We start from the raw sequence: 17,633 nt of genomic DNA on the forward strand, positions 1-17,633 counted from the left end.
TCCTGATTGTTGTAGTTATACTACTATAATTGGAGGTTGCTGTAAAGCTTGTAAAATAGATCAAGCTCTTATGTTTTTGGCAAAACGTTGAAAAATGGACTTAAACCAGCTATTATAACATATACAATGGTGATTGATGGCTATTGTAAGATCCACGATTTGTAAGGGGCATAGTATTTCTTTAAGATGATGTTGAGAGACGGTTTGAAACTAGATGTCGTCACTTACAATGTGTTAATAGATGGGCATATGCATAAGGCTTTTCAGTGGCTTGATATGATGAGGAGAGCTAATGATTCTTCGGATGTTGCGACTTAAACCTAGCCCAATCCCTCAAATGATTTTTAAATATTGGCTCTAGGGTGATACTACTTATTCCCACTGCATAAGTTGGAGAATTAAAAACAGCATAAGTTGGGGAGCCGACTGTCCACTGCATGGTCAATACCGGACTTGTTCCCACTATTGACTTTGGAAAATCATATCGGATTTTGATGTTCTCGTGCATTCCAAAAACCTTGGAGAGTCTACTTTCTGTTTAAAAATGATTTCAATATTATTTGAAATTTCCCCAGTGCAATTATCCACACATATATAAAGAGGGGTTAGTTTACATTCTAAGACTTTACACACATCTTCAATTCTTCAAGTCGTCTTCAGTCCTCTTCTTCATAGATCTTTTTCTCCTTCCTTTGGTTTAGTTGATGTTTAATTCAATCCTTGCTTGTACCCAAGCTTTGGTTCCTTGATTCATGCCTTCTTGCCTCAATGCACTACTTTTGTTCTTTACAAACTATTCTTAGACAACTTTGAAGGCATTAGTAAAAAAATTAAAAATAACATATTGTGTCTGTTGTCATCAAAACAATCCTTGAGAAAATGACCGAGGTTGAACCCTTGGGCAATCACATAGTAGAAACCTCTTCACTAGAAGCTTCTTCTTCCAATCTTTACTTACAACCTACTACAAGAAAGTGTACACATTAGAACATAACATTTTGTGTTTGTTGTCATCAAAACAATCCTTGAGAAAATGACCGAGGTTGAACCGTTGGGTTAACACATAGGTGAAACCTCTTCTCTAGAAGCTTCTTCTTCCAATCTTTACTTACAACCTACTACAAGAAAGTGTACACATTAGGACCCTAACCTTTTACTTTTTATTCCCTTTAATACTACTCAAAAGTGAGTGATGGGACACAAATACGGCGTCGCTCTCAGATATCGTCACGTGTCGTCCACGCACAAGTAGAGCCTAACCATCATGAAGAAAGGCGTTGGAAAACGGCAAAGACCATACAATCATGACACGTGTTGCCCTCTCACCGTCCGGGTCTCATCATCACAAGTTATTGAAGGAAATATCCGGCAAAGCCACGCGTGCCAGCGAAGCAGGGGGACGGCCCAATCCTGCAAAGGAAGGTTTTCTCTCCATAATGATGAAAAGGCCCGCGCACCTCCCTTTAAAAAGGAGGGAAAGGAAGAAGAGAGGGGATCCACATTTTTGGAAAGACTTCCCCCATTCTCAACTCCCGCAAAACAACCGGAAAAAGAGGCGAGGCAACAACAGAGGAGACTAGGAACTCAATCCTACTCTCCCTGCTAGTCCCCTCCGACCCCCTCATCTCCGCACCCAGAAAAGAGCATGCACCTTGGTCCTGGTAACCCTGATACAATCCCTCACTCTTCTCGCCGTCCTTTATATTGATTGGTCGAAGGATCTGACTTGGGTGTCGAAGTGGTCGTCCGGGACCCACCCCGGACCCCCTGACCCCCTTTGTTTGTGATTGCAGACCCCGCGGAGGCCCTCTACCGACCGCGCGATCGCAGACCCGGATTCAGACGCCATCAGTGAGCTTTACAATCATATGTATAAGCCTCCACATGTAACCCCAATCCTAATGAACAATACACGTGAATAATGAGGAATAGTGAAGCGGTCTGCATCTTTAAAACATAAAGATGTCTTAACATGACTGAAGAACTCACATGCCCCAATTTCATGTGAATTGATTCCCTTCGAATAGTGCTTGATATTTCCACCCCTTGTAGTTGCATTCTTCAGCTTCTTCCTTCGATCTTCAGTTCCTTCAAAGTGTCCAGGAGGATGAACTACATCACCATGAGTCCATGACTCATCGCTATCTTGAAAATTCAACAATGCCAAACCTTAGACACTATGGAGAAGGCAATAGGACATCTCTCCATCACTTGCTAGCTCCTGGTTTGATCCATAGTCACAAATATCTATCTTGGTAATTTCTCGTGAAGTTTGTATTGGTATATTTTTAGTGTTTTTTTGTCATTTTTTATTTTATATCGAGAAAAATTAAAAATATATTAAAATATAAAGGATTAAGAACAAATTAGTGAAAAAAATAATATTGTGAATTTACTTTTCCTTGCTTCAAAAACTAATGCAGCAGGTTTTGTCTCCTTCCGCCCTTTACATTTTCACGGTTGGGCATCATATAATTTCTCTTTTTCTAGTTGTCTCAAGATGTCCAACCATTAATTTCATCTGTGGGGGCTGTTCTCACTAGCAAAAGTCAGCAGCGAAATAGCTTTCCGCGAAATTGCCTAGCAAAACCCATTATTTGTTAGGGTAGGTGTGGAGGGTGCGTGTGTGCAACATCGAGGGTTGCCCACCGTAAAAAAAACATTGCATTGATTATGGATCTTACCCATCGATTGAAGGGCCCATTTGCCTTGGATGGTTTGGATTGCAACATCTATGTGAATTTTGGGTTATGGTTCAGATGCCGATGAAGGGTCCTCTTGATTTCTAGGCTGGAGTTCATACATGATGGGTCTATGGGTGCAACTTGGATCACTTTTTGGATATTTGGGTTAAGATTTTACCATAAAATCGGGTCAGGTTCGGGTTGAATGTAATTCTTTTTTTTTTTTAGCAAAACGTCAACCTGACCCAACCCAAGTTGCACCCTAGTCCCGCTAGATAAAACTTATTTGTCCTTCCAGGGATTGTTTAGAAAAGAAAATCCTTTAGGGGCGTTTGGATACGCAGATTTTAGAATCCAGGTTTTAGTTTGAAAATAGTGTAAATGAGGGTCATGAATCATGATCAAGCTGCTGGTATGCTGTCCAGGCAGCATTTTTAAGATTTTAAGTAAGAAATCTAGGTTTTAGAAATCTCTCCCGCATCCTAAGATTTCTGAAAGCTGGAAACTTGGGACGATCGCCAGTTCTCTTGCTGCAGGAAAGAAGGGTTAGAAATCATAAAACAACGGCTGCTCTCTTTCTTCTCTTGTCTCCCAACTACAATTTTGAGGAAATCTAGGATTCTAAAATCCGCGTATACAAACGGCCCCTTATAATTTTCCATTGTTTGACTAGAAATGAAGTTTTTGGTTAGAATTTATTGGAGTTTTTTTTTTTTCCTTATCCTCTCCTCTGTCCCTTTCATCTTGCTTCCTCTCCCATCCTCCCTCACCATTTGGTATGCTAATATTCTATGGAAAAAAATTATGGTTTCCAAACATGGCTTAAAACTTAAAAAATCCTTGGAAATTTTTTTTGCCAGAAATATTTTTACTGCAATCCAAACGGCGGACAAAGCCCTTTTTTTCCTGAATAATGTCTATAGCAAAAGGTTACTTGCATTGTTGACAGATCAACAGGGGTCCACAATTGAATTGACTAGAATTTGTTTGAAATCACCACTGAAAAAAAGGCATTGTAACAATAATGAAATTAGTATATTTTTCTCTTGAATATAAATTTTTTTTGCCGTAATTTTCCTTGTGGAATCAAGGTTTTGCTTGAGAAAAGGTGTGACCTTTCACCTTGTACATACAAATTGAGTTAGAATTAAAGAATGCAAGAGCTAGGTGTGCAACTTGGGTCTGGCTCAACCCGAACCCAATGGGTTCAACCCGATTTTGGCTCGGGTTGGGTTGGGAAAAGCCAACCCGATTTAATTTCGGGTTGTGTTAGGGTTGAGGCCTTGGCAACCTGAACCGAACCCAACCTCGGTCCTCTAATTTTCTCATGATTTTTTATGATTATGCTATTTTTTCTTGTATTTTTCTATTTGGCCCTAGATGAACTCGAATCTAACCCGATTTCACCCCTAGATGTTGGGTCATATGTATTATTTGCTAAAAAACGAAATGGAATCAACTCGAATCTGACCCAATTTTATAGTAAAAGCTCAACCCAAAATCCAAAAAATCTCCCATCACCCGTACTTCAATGTTCTTTTTGAAATGTTTCGATATAAGTTGGGGGCAATTGAGTTGGTCAATGGCCTCAATAGAAAAAAATTCCGCAGTGGGTCCAGATTTGACCAAAAAGGGTGAGCCATGAGATCGTAAGCCCCATTCTGTTCATCCACAGGATCAAAGCGGATGACTGTAATAAAGTATTGGCCAAGTCTGTTGTGGCACGTGTTTCGTAAAGGGCTCCACACATGTCTCAGCCCTCGCACTAACACGAAACACAAGGCACACACAACCATAGCTCCTCGAGGAGGCTACATCTCTGCAGTAACACGGCCCGGGGACTTTCCTTGGTCTGTCCAACTGCTTGAGTCAGACGCGACCAACCCGCTTCATCTCAATGACTCGAAGAAAGACAAATTTTCCCCTACTTTTATACACTGATGTCCCGTTTAAAAGACCCGATGTGGGACTATTTTTAAAACACTAATGATAGTTTCACCACTAATATTACACATAAATTACCATAATACAAAGAACCTTGAAGCTCTCTTTGGATCAGAAACTTGGATACTGCTGAAACGAGAAAGTGAATAAAAAAGATCTTTCGAGCTAGTTAGGTTGCAGGGACACATGTTCTCCATGATTTTCCATTAATATCTTTCTGGGTTTCTTGTTTTACTTGTTTCATTCACATGTAATGGAAAGGAGTTTTCTGGGGTTTTATCCTAATAGCCATATGTTTTCTTCTTATTCTTCTGCTCTGGCCTATATTCCTTTCAACAGACATGGGTTTTGGGTTAATAACTTTGTGGGTTCCTTCTTCTTCATCATCTTTCACTTGCTTACATTTCTATAAATGCAGAAGCCTCCTCTCACGATGGGATGGAGATTGTTTTTTTCACTATTCTTCGTCTTCTTTCAGCTTCTTTATTTGGTAATTTCTGGTTTTTCATGAGGGCTTTTGTATTTTTTTCCCTCATCAATGGCTATGTTGGGGGGTCAAAACTGGTATATAGAAGGGACAACATCCTTAAATTCCTATTCCTTTCATTCAGGAATTTTGGCTCTCCATGTTCCTCTTTTTTGGATAATGAAATCTCAATTTCTGAAGATTCTGGAGACGAGATTTCATTACCGAATTCGCGACAGGTTCAAATCGAATCCGGGGAACAAGATGGGTTTTCTTTTTATGGGAATGGAATGTGTGGCCCTGTTAGAAGGAATCCATCAATATTAAGTTTTTGGGAAAGTACATCAAATTGTACAAATTGGGAAATACATGAAGATCCTATGAAAAGGATAGTATCAATTCTTTTGCTTCGAGGATGGGATTTGAGCCTCTCAAATGAGCTCATCATTGATCTCGACGATTCAAATGTAGCCCTGATATTGAATGATTTGTTCGATTCGAGTTCAGATGCCGAACTTGCATTCTATTTCTTTAGACGGTCTGAGATGTGCAATGGATCAAAGCATGGAGTTCGATCAGTTTGTACGATGACACATATTTCTATTTTGGGGGGAATGAATCACCTTGCAATGGATTTGCTTCCAAATCTTATTAGAAACAATGTTGACGGAGAATCATGGCAGGACTTTGTATTTGATGTACTCAAGGAAACATATAAGGATAGAGGAGTTTTGGAAACTGTATATAGTATGATTGTTAACATTTATGTTAATGATAACATGATAGACATGGCTGTGAAATTCATTTACCAGATGAAACTACATAACTTCTTCCCATCAATAGGGGTCTGTAATAGTTTTCTTCAGGTATTGTTAGAATCAAAGCATATGGAACTGGCTTGGGAAGTGTTGTGGGAAATGCAGAGCCGTGGAATGAGTCTTAATGCTACAATTATGAGCTTATTTATTCATGCTTACTGTGCTGAAGGTAGTTTGGCATCTGCTTGTAAATTGCTTTTCGATATGAAAAAATATGGGTGTGTAACAGATGTTGTTGCATACACAATAGTGATTAATGCACTCTGCAAAAGGAGTCTCCTTAAAGAGGCAACGTCATTGTTTTACAAAATAGTCCAAATGGGTATGCATCCCGATTCTGTTTTAGTTACTAATATTGTTGATGGCTACTGTAAAGCGGGAAGGATTGTCGAGGCAATGGATGTTTTAAAAGTGTCTGGCATTTCTCCTGACATTTTTGTGTATAATAGTTTCCTATCAGAGTTATGTAGAATTGGTAATATAGTAGAAGCCGCTAAGATGTTTGATGAAATGTCTGAGTCAGGAATGTTTCCTGATTGTTGTAGTTATACTACTATAATTGGAGGTTGCTGTAAAGCTTGTAAAATAGATCAAGCTCTTATGTTTTTTGGCAAAATGTTGAAAAATGGACTTAAACCAGCCATTATAACGTATACAATGCTGATTGATAGCTATTGTAAGATTGATGATTTGCAAGGGGCAGAGTATTTCTTTAAGATAATGTTGAAAGAGGATTTGAAGCCGGATGTCGTCACTTACAATGTGTTGATTGATGGGCATAGCAAAAATGGTCGTATGCGTAAGGCTTTTCAGTGGCTTGATATGATGAGGACAGCCAATGTTTCTCCGGATGTTGCGACTTATAACATTCTCATCCACGGCCTTATCAAGAGAGGCTTTGTGAAGGAGGCCAAAGAAATATTTGATGAACTTGTTAGAAGGGGGTTTTCTCCCGACCAGTTCACTTTTACCAACATCATTCATGGGTTGTCTAAGGAGGGTAACTTCCAAGAGGCATTTCTTATATGGTGCCACATGGGCGAAATTGGTATAGAACCTGATATCATTACTTGCAGTGCTCTCCTTAATGGTTTCTGCAAAGCATGTCGTATGCAGGAAGCAAATGCTCTATTTAATAAGATGATTGATGCTGGTTTGAATCCCGACTTAATATTGTACAATATGCTTATAAATGGTTTTTGCAGTGAAGGAAATATACATGATTCTTGCCAATTGGTAAATATGATGGCGGAACGTGGTATAATTCCAAATGATGTCACTTATCGGGCATTAGTCCATGGTTTTCAAAAAATTGGGGTTAATAATGCAGCTAAAAATGCCACCACCAAGATCCGACACATATTGCTGAAGAATGGTATTGATGTCGACGAATGTCGGTACATGGCCAAGTGCGAAGTAGCTGATTAAGAGATTACATGGGTTCGATGGTCACCCCTGTGTTTCCTTATGGAAAATATCCGCCAAATGAATTCTCTAGGCCATCCAGTAAAGGGAGTGGTCTACCACCTACACGTTTGACATGCAGTTAATCTGGCACCTGCCTGTGCTCTGAGACCAAAGGCAATTATCATTAATTTGGACTTCTGAAACTTCAAAGACATGTAAGTTCTTGGTATTTTCTTGGTTGGTGATGTTGACTGAACAGAGTATCTATAACTGTTATATCGAGGTATATAATGTTTGTGCATGAAGTTTATTCATGTTGTGTATAAGAAAGATAAGTTTCATTCGGTGGCCATGATTTAATAAGAAATAACTACATGATACTATGCCTTACACAGTTACAGAGAGGAGCTCACTTATTGATGAACTAGAGGGGAGCTCATTCACCGATGGAGCAGTCTCGTCATTGCTATGTTGTAAGTACTAATTCTTTTAAGTACCATATGTGAATCTTTGAATGTAAATTCGTCTTTTTCAGTTTAGGTACAATAGCCTAATAAATGTCTCAACATTTGATACCTTTCCACTTGCCTTGTCTTTCCCTTTTTTCTTTTGTGACGTTAGATTAAATTTATGAGAATGTTAGCAGGCTGCAGAAATTCTGAATCTTTGGAACAAAACAGATCTCGGTCTATTTATTCTTTCTTTCTTGTTCTGTTATTTTGATTGTTGTAGTTATATTACTATAATTGGAGGTTGCTGTATTGCTTGTAAAATAGATCAATGCCTTATGGTTTTTGGAAAAATGTTGAAAAATGGACTTAAACAGGCCATTATAACATATACAATGCTGATTGATAGCTATTGTAAATCGATTATTTGCAAGGGGCAGAGCATTTCTTTAAGATGATGTTGAGGGAGGGTCTGAAACCATATGTCATCATTTACAATGTGTTAATTGATGGGCATAGAAACCAATGGTGTGCGTGCGTCTGGGAATTCATTCTACATTTCTTATGTGAAAGTGTAGCTCTTGAATCCTTGAACCTTCACATTGAACTGGTTGTAGATCTCTAGATTAATGAGCCTTACCTATGTGCGTTCACTAGGGGCCATGAGAACAATGCTATTGAAGTAACAAAAGCTTGAGTTTGTCATTGAGCTATCTTTTCCCCTGATGCTGAAAGGAATCTGTTGATCAGAAATTAGATTGAGACCCTCTCCAAAGAAACTCCTATCTGAAACATATCCATTTAATTACATTCGGCAACTCTCTACTATGAAAGTGGCTGTGAATTGGGAGAATAGCAGCTTGTAGGACTCAGTTCATCTCTAATAGTGCCTTATGGCTTTGGCACGAGAGGGGGTCATTTAGCTCGAGCTCTTTGCTATTTGATCATTCATTCGTCTATATTGTCTTATATAGTTTGTCATATTCCTGTACAATGGAAAGGGATGTTACTAGGAAAATGACTTGAGGCTGCCTGGGGGCGGGGGCTGGCGGGATGGCCTGTGACATGAAATTCTAAGTTGCTATTTCTTTGCTGTCTCACAGGGAATTCCCTATCATAAACTCATCCGGTTCCAAGGCTCTTGGGGAGGATATTGATTTGAGAACTCGAAAAAATTCCGCATCGATCAGTGGACTAAGGAGTGTTAGGTTTTCCTAATCCGTTAATTTCATTTGAATATGGGCAGGAGTAGTAATTGTAGAATGTGGGGTGAAGCTGTGTAGTTTTTTTTATTTTATTTTTTAAGATGTGGAACAAGAGGGTTTGCTTGATATTTTGGGGTAATTTAGGATGAGTTCATGTTGGCTTCTTAATGTGGGGATTCAGTTTCACTATCATTGACGATTGGTCATGGTATGGAAGAATTTTGTTTCTATTACTTATTGAAGCCAATGAATGACCTGGAGTCCTCAAACTGAGGAGGACATCTCTCCTGAGCAACATACCCAAGAGATTGCACCATATACACCTCCTCAGTCAAACTACCCATGAAGAAAGGCATTTTTGACGTCCAGTTGATATAGGGGCCATCCTTGATTGACAGCGAGGGAGATAAAAACTCGGACATATTTGATGGAAAATACCCAGCGACAACCAATAGCCTCAGCTCCAGAAGGAAGGGGAACCAAATCCGGGGTATGATTAGATTGAAGGGCCTCCATTTCGACATTCATAGCAGCACGCTAGCCACAATAGGTGAATCAACTGAAGTAACAGGACTAGAAGCAACGGATACCTGAGTGGCAGCAGCCGGGATCTCTGTCTGGGAGGAAACCTGCTCAGGCATGACATTAGATGCCTTCTCTTTTGCTCGTCGTTGGTAGACCTTAGTAACAGGCGGTGGGTGACACAGTGCATCTGTAGTAGGAGGACTAGGATGATCAATAGGATCATGAAGAACGGGGATAGGGAGAGGAAGCAGCGACGCTGAAATGACAGAAGCATCTCCTGAAGTGGGAGGAAAGAACGGCTCCGACTCAAAGAAGGTAACATCGGTTGAAACAAACATGCGTCTCAACCATGGGATATAGCAACGATAACCTTTCTGGGTACGAGAGTATCTTAGAAATACACATTTCTCTACCTTACGATTCAATTTATTAGCACCTGGAGATAGATTATGGACAAAACAGACACATCCGAACACTCGCAGATTCAGATGAAAGGGCTCATCCGTAGGATGGAGAACGGAAAAAGGGGTAGAGCCATCCAGAACAGAGGATTGAAGATGGTTAGCTAAGAAACAAGCAATGATTACGGCATCACTCCAATAAGACTTAGGAACTTGCATTTGAAAAAAGCATAGAGCGAGTGATATCGAGAAGGTAGCGCAGCTTGCGCTCAGCCAAACCATTTTGCTGTGAAGTATATGCGAATGAAGACTGATGCACAATACCACGAGAGGATAAGAAATCCTGAAACTCAGTAGAGAAATATTCCCTAGCGTTGTCAGTGCATAAACATTTAATGATACAATTGTATTGGTTAACAATCTATGCATAAAAAGTGCGACAAAACATGAAAAACCTGAGATCGATCCTTAAGCTAGTAGAACCAAGTAACACGATAATAATCATCCACAAACACAATAAAATATCGGTAACCAGAATGTGACATAATCCGTGAAGGACCCTATACATCTGAATGTACTAAAGCAAATGACTCATAACACGACTAACGACTCTAGAGGGAAAAGGCACACGACAGTGCTTCCCGAGTTCACAAGACTCGCAATCAAAAGACTGAACAGTAGATGACACAACTGACAACTGGCGAAGCTTCTGTAGAGAAGGGTGGCCTAAGCGACAATGCCACAAGTAAGAAACAGCAGAGTTGTGCAGAATATGACGAGGTGGGCTACTGTCCAAGCGGTAGAGCCCATCATGCTCACGGCCCGAGCCAATCATGCTCCCAATTGAGAGATCCTGAAAGACACAATAAGACGGATAGAATGAAACAGAGCAATTTAAATGTTTTGTAAGCTGACTAACATAAATGAGATTAAAAGGGGATTTAGGCGCACACAAAACAGAAGATAAAAAGCCCAGAATGGGGCGAAAGAGTACCAATACCCGAGATAGGAGTGGATGTCCCATCAGCGAGAGTGACCGAGTGGGAATCAGAGGGAAAATGGCGAAAAGAGCTAAGAGAAGAGGAATTACCAGTGAGATGGTTCGAAGCCCCATAATCAATGATCCAGGAGTTGGAGCTACTAAGTAAGGATGCTGGAGAACTACCTGTCTGGGCAAAACTCGTAATGGCTGTACAGATGCTCAAGCGAAGACATCGAAACTCATCATAATCAACTCGTGAAATGGTCAGTGTATCCTTAGCAGGTACAGGAGCCGAGTCAAATGGAATATAAGTATCAGGTAGACCGGCAGCAGTGATGTGGGTCGAGCGTGGAGATCGAAGCTTAGGATGGAGCTGAAAACTGATATCAACATGGTGGCCCTCTCTCTGACAATAGGTACAAAAGGAGCATCTTTGGCCGCGACTAAGATGACCACCACCACGGCCTCCACAGCCACCTCCACGACCAAAGGAGGCACCACCACGGCTCGAACGAGAACCGCTATCATATGCTGCTAAACACGAGCCATCAACAGACACTTGCTACTGAGGAGTCACCAGGAGAGCACTGCTGAAGATGGGAATAAACTTCCGTGAGTGAATGAATGGATCAAGATCCAATAATCTGCTGACGAAGATGTGTGTACTTGGGACCCAAACTCTCAAGGTAATAACACCACACATCTGGTCCCTCTGGTGAGCAACAACAGTAAGATCAGACGTGAGAGGCATAAATACATCAAGCTGCTGGCAGAGGGCTGCGAACTGACTGTAGTGGGCAACAGTAGACATATCTCCACGGAGAAATCGTATCCACTCAGAGTACGTGGAGCAGATACGGCTGATGTTGGCCACACCAGAATAAAGAAGGGTAGTCTGATCCCAGACCTGCTTCGATGTAGGAAGAAGCATCAAGGGACCAACAATATGAGAGGCCATACTCTGCTAAAGTATTGTACGGGCTAGGGCATCCTCTTGTTCCCACCTATCATGGGTAGTATCAGTAGGAGGAGGAGGATCACACCGAATGATGTGGGCCTTTCCACGAGCAACGAGATAAGTCTTGACTGCAACCTTCCAAGTCACATAGTTTGTCCCATCTAATTTGACAAGGGTCATCTTTGGGACTAAACCATCCACAGAGAAAGAAGAAGTCGAAGGAGAGGGCATCGCATGGATCCCATGGGTCACGCCGGTAGATGGATTCTCAATAACAGGATCCATAACGACAAACAAGAAGAGATAAATGACAACCCTGACTATGTGGCTCAGAAATCACAGATAAATGAAAAGAGGGACAAACTAAATGAGGAAGAACATGCTAAACGCGGCTTTGACGAGAACAGACACATGAAGTAAAGCGCAATAAGGCATCCATAGGGAACAAATACGAAGATGCGAACGAGAGAAAAGGAAGAAGGGAAGATGGAATGGCAATCTAGTGCATTAGGGAACTAGGAAAAATAGAAAAGCTGCAAAGGAATAGAAAATAGACGATTTAAATGATGGTTAGGGTTAGGGTTTTAAGAACAAGAAAGTAGAATAAGGTGGGGGCAGGGTTTTAGAACATGTGTTGGGGTGGGATAGAGGGTGTTGTATTGATTTAGGTAAGGGAGAGGGGATGTGGCACTGATTTGGGGTTGGAGGGGGTGACACTATTCACAGTACTGTTCACGGGTTAGGGTTTGGAAAGGATGGATTGATGGATTTGGGGTTAGGTTAGGGCTAGGGTTAGAGTTAGGGTTAGGGCTTTGGAGTGGAATCGTCGATCTTCAATCTGGAGCTTCGCTCGGGTTTGTGGCGGAGATGGGGATGGGTTTGTCTGAGAGAGAGAGAGAGAGAGAGAGAGAGAGAGAGAGAGAGAGAGAGAGAGAAAGAGAGAGAGAGAGAGAGAGAGAGAGAGAGAGAGGGCGAGGCGGACGTGGTCCCTAGGGCATCGTAACCCTAGGGCTCTGATACCATGTTAGAGTGGAAATGAGAGAATAAGAAGAGTTGGGGACTTGCTCCCCCTCACTATGATATTTATATTATAAAGACAAGTGCAATGACTATATTGCCCTCAGGCTTATTACATGTATCTAACATCGCTTTATCTATATTTCTCTCTTATAGACCCCGCAATGGCCGGAGCCTCATGCACTGGGCCGCCCTTTCTTATCTATATTCTCTCTTGGCTCTGTCTATTTTGCAAGGAGACAATTAGGATGCTACAAGGCCACCCTTGACGACCAAACACACCAACGGGTTTACCACTACTCTACCAGTTGGCTACTCACCCACTACTCTACTAAGACACAGTGGTGCATCCACACAGACCTGCATCCAAACAGACCCCAGAAATGTGAATGAAATAGCCGATAAGTTGTGGAAAAATAGGGGTGGGATGGGTGTTGTATTACTGGCAGTTGCTGCCCACCGATGTAAACTTGTAATTTTTTATTTTTTAGGGTCCAATCCGACGATCGGATTTGATGGAGGCAGAAGTAAGAGCACATACAACAGACAGGGACAGAGCACGTATGGAGGCTAGGGCATTACATGAACCAGATATTTGAAAAAAATGAGGGGTTTGTGGAGTGTAACCACCTTCCTAGAAGTGGGAATGAAACAGCCCAAAGTTTGGGAAATCAGGGGTGAGAACCGTGGAGTTGCATTACTTGCAGTTATGCCCACTGATTTAAATTTGTAATTTTTCTTTGATTATTTCAATAAAATTATCCTTTCAGTCTTTCACAAAAAAAGGGTAAAAAAATTGAAGGATCTTGTCAAAGATGTAAACATCCTTGTCATCTACCCAATCAAGTGATCTTTCCATTCAACCAATGAGTAAATTGGAATGGTTAAAATCTTCAAATTGGCACTCCTTTTCTAAATGATCTACAAGAGCTTCTTGCATTTTGTGAAGTACAGTGTCCTACATTTCCCAATTGCATGAGGGTTATTCTTAGATGGTTGTAAATCAGATAGCTATTAGACTTTGGCATACATTGTCCTACATTTCCCAATTGTATGAGCGTTATTCTTTGGTGGTTGTAAATGAGATATATGTTGGACTTTGGTATAAATTGTTATGTGTGTGTGTGTGTGTGTGTGTGTATATATATATATATATATATATATATTGAGGAAAAGGACTGTACGCTCGAGCGTACAAAGCTTATGGTACGCTCGAGTGCCCCAATCACATGGGTCCCACATTTTTTGTGCTGATCCAAAGCATTCATTTGCAAGGCCCTATCATAGATAGGGTGTGTACCAAAAATCAGCTCCATTGAATCATCCTAACCCCTCCAAAAGTGGAGGGCAAAAATGGGCAGATTTGTGGTCTGTCCATTTTGCCCTCCACAAATGGATGGGTTAGGATGATCCTATGGAGCTGATTTTTGGTACACACCCCATCTATGTAAGGGCCTTTCAAATGAATGCTTTGGATCATCCTAACAAAGTGGGCCCACATGTGATTGGGCACTCGAGCGTACCATAAGCTTGGTACGCTCGAGCGTACAATCCTTTTCCTCACATATATATATATATATTCCTGTTATTTTAGATCCGATTAAAGTTTAGATCTGTAAAGTGTTTCTAATTAGTGATCATGTCTTCAATTGGACATTACTGTTTCTCAGGCTTGAGCTACTGCAAATCTCGCCAATTTTATTCAGCATGGTGGTCTGTCTGCAAATGCTGCATCTCTCGCCCCATCTCTAATAGAGGTACATATTGCACGCATTAATTGTATTGCTAAATCACTATCTCTCTCCCTCATTCTAGGGTTTTCTTATCTTATAGGGTTTCTATTAGCTTTGCAGCAGATCTCTAATTTTGGATTAATATTTTCTCTGATTTGATCATTTTAAGTTTTTCTTTTTGCACGGATATAATGAAGATTAGACTAGATCTTTTGAAGAGAAGCTAGATCTGCTGAAGATCGTTGCACACTGTATTTTTGCACCCCATAATTCTGGTTTTGCTTGGACTGTTGGTGGTTAAAGGGTTTTTTGGTTACTTTTCATTGTAATATTCTTGTCTTCTGTTTCAAGTATTGAGGGTGCCGCCGTGCCGGACTAGGAAGCATATTTGATTTGATTGAGAATTATTATATCCAACAGTTGTAACAAATCTTGCTCTGATACTATCTAATTCCACCAACACTCAATACCTCGAGAAGCCTAACAACCAAACCCAAGCATATCCTATAACCCAAGCCCATGATAGGCCAATGCCAAATATCTTTATTCTGCCAAATTCCAAATCCTACAATTTATCCTAGGCCTAAGTTCTTACTCGAGCATAAACATATTAAGTATAAAATATTAGTACTCGGGAGAATGTGGGGAAGAATGTGGCTAAAGGTCCCTCTACCATATGTAGCAAAATTTCCAAACTAGAGGGTATGAATACAAATCTTTGGCCGAAAGCTAGAACCCATTAATTTGGCAGCCATATGAGAAATTTTTATGCAAAATCTTCTCGTTTAGATCCCTTAAATATTGCTGTTCATGTTTGATGCAGCTAGTGGAAGGAAAATGGAATTCTTCAAGATTATAAGCATCTCAAATTTTGAGAAAGGAATTTGATAGCTCCTCGATTTTTTTTCATAACTGTAGTTCATGGGTCGAGTGATTTGTGTAGATCTGCATTACTAGCCCACTGAAACCTTGAGTCTTGAAACATGGAAGTGGTGAGAGGAGGTACTAGAATGCCATGTTTTGTCTTAAGTCTCTTCATCCTCTGATGTATAACCAAAAAAAAAAAATGTAAATTCCAAATTCTATGAACAAATCATGTCTTAACAAATCTCCTGATAGAATAGTAATTAAAATCTCTTAACTTTAAAGTTAGAAAGAAAAGAAATCAAAATCAGAGGAATAAAACACACGTAGTCCATTAAAAAGATAACATAGGTGGGATTAGAGACTTTAGTAGGAATGAACCTATGACATCATCATTCCTAGAAGCGTCAAGCAGACATACTTAGATAATCTGGTGTTTCTCATTCTTATCTGTATGATGTTATTCTTGAATGAATGTGGACCGATTTTAATAGAGGGTTGTAGTTCCTCATATGATGCATTGGATTATATTTTTTGTTTTTCTAGAAGTGCTCCTTATGATGCGCTAGATTGTATTCCTTATTTGAATGTAAAAGGAAATCAAGTTAGGGGTAGGGGTTTCTTTAGTTTTTTTTTTCCCTTATGAACTTTGTTTTGAGTGTGGTCTACATATGCTACTAGTGAACGAAGACCACAATCCTCAAGATGACTGTTATCTTCTAATCTTCATTGAATACTGTTAAACAATGTGTAATCTGACATTTAAAAAAATAATAAAAAACGAGACTAGCTTCGTGCATGTTTGAAGGTTGTCTTTCTCATTCTTTATGGTGACATGGTTGTAGGTGTGAATTAATCTACCAGTTGAAATCAGATTTCACACATCTGGCTAAGGACCAACATGCCATTAGTCATGACCGAGCTTCAAGCCCAGATTGGGAATTTCCAATATGCGGTGAAATGGTGTTTCAGCAGGTGGACTTGGACGGCCGTTCAACTCTCTGGGACTATATTTATTATTTTGTAAACTGCCCTACTAGGAAATCAGCTTGTATACGGCTCAAGTGGCGAAGGCCCTTAGCTCAATATGAAATCCTATTTCATTGCAAGACGCGTTCGAACAAGGGGAAACACCAAAGATTGCTTCGAAGTTGGATCCTCATCTCGTGTAACCACTCCATGTGTCTATTTATTCTTTGCCACTAACAATTATCTTACTTTGCATGTAAATGTAGTATACTTCCAAGTAAAAACCCATTTCATCATTCTCCGAAAGAGTTGCATATGTGCATGCTTCATGTGAGTACTAGTCATGGATCTTTATTGTTTTGAGTAACATGGAGAATGTGATAGCAAGCATATCTTTGAATTATGAGCAAGTTTGTTGGTTGAGAGCCAATTCATGGATGACCTGTCTGCTAATGACGATGTACTGTGCTACCATTGTAGTTATACATATAGATAATTTATCTTTAAGCTACATAAATGAGTTAAAAACAAGATGAATTTCCACATACTCAATTCCAAAATTTTCTCTCAAGCATTCGTTTAACATGGTTTTGACCGTAAGATCATGTCAATATATTTTAGGCAGAAGTACAAAAGGTTGACACTAATTCACAGCAAAACATGTTGCAAATGCAGAGATTATATTGGAAAGTTTACTTGGTTGGACTTGGGTTTGGATTTTCATTATTGCGTGGGTTACAGGCCCATATGCATGATAGAGGTAGTTTAGTTATTTTCTCTTAAATAAGGTATATTCCCATTTTCCAGGAGATAAGGTATTTTGGTCATTTCTCATTTGAATGGGGTTGGTTATTTTTCCATGAGATAGGGCAAGTTGGTCATTTTCCATGAGATAGGGTATTTTGGTCATTTTCTATTCGACAAGGGTATTTGTTTGATAATATATGGGTGTTTGTCTCATTTTCAATGAGATATGAATTAATGAATATGTTTGTTATTTTCCATGATCGGGTTACTTCAATCATTTTTCATGAGATGGGTATTTTGAAAATGTTTTATGACAGAGAAGTACTTTGGTTATTTTTTAATGAGTTAGGGGTACTTTTGGAAAGTTCATTCATTTTCCATGAGATAGGGTTATTTTAGTCATTTTCCATGAGACGGTGGTATTTTACTCATTTTCAATGAGACAGTGGTATTTTAGTCATCTT

The 17,633-nt window shown here is 39.9% G+C and overlaps 1 protein-coding gene across 2 annotated transcripts; it reads left to right on the forward strand.

Moving 5' to 3' along the window:
* The first annotated feature begins 4,746 nt into the window (after positions 1–4,746).
* LOC143888438 (uncharacterized) lies at positions 4,747–16,825 on the forward strand. 2 transcript variants are annotated; one of them, XM_077392865.1, is made up of 4 exons: positions 4,747–7,602; positions 7,715–7,792; positions 14,527–14,613; positions 16,299–16,825. In XM_077392865.1, exon 1 carries the CDS (start codon positions 5,067–5,069, stop codon positions 7,338–7,340), a length of 2,274 nt encoding a protein of 757 aa, XP_077248980.1. In that variant the 5' UTR covers positions 4,747–5,066; the 3' UTR covers positions 7,341–7,602; positions 7,715–7,792; positions 14,527–14,613; positions 16,299–16,825. The 2 variants fall into 2 exon arrangements, with proteins under 2 accessions (XP_077248980.1, XP_077248979.1); XM_077392864.1 differs by having other exon boundaries at positions 4,747–7,534.
* Positions 16,826–17,633: the final 808 nt, after the last annotated feature.

The sequence above is a fragment of the Tasmannia lanceolata genome, unplaced genomic scaffold (genome assembly GCF_043159265.1).
Source record: "Tasmannia lanceolata isolate RefF3 unplaced genomic scaffold, GAP_Taslan_0.1 ptg000012l, whole genome shotgun sequence".
NCBI lineage: Eukaryota > Viridiplantae > Streptophyta > Magnoliopsida > Canellales > Winteraceae > Tasmannia > Tasmannia lanceolata.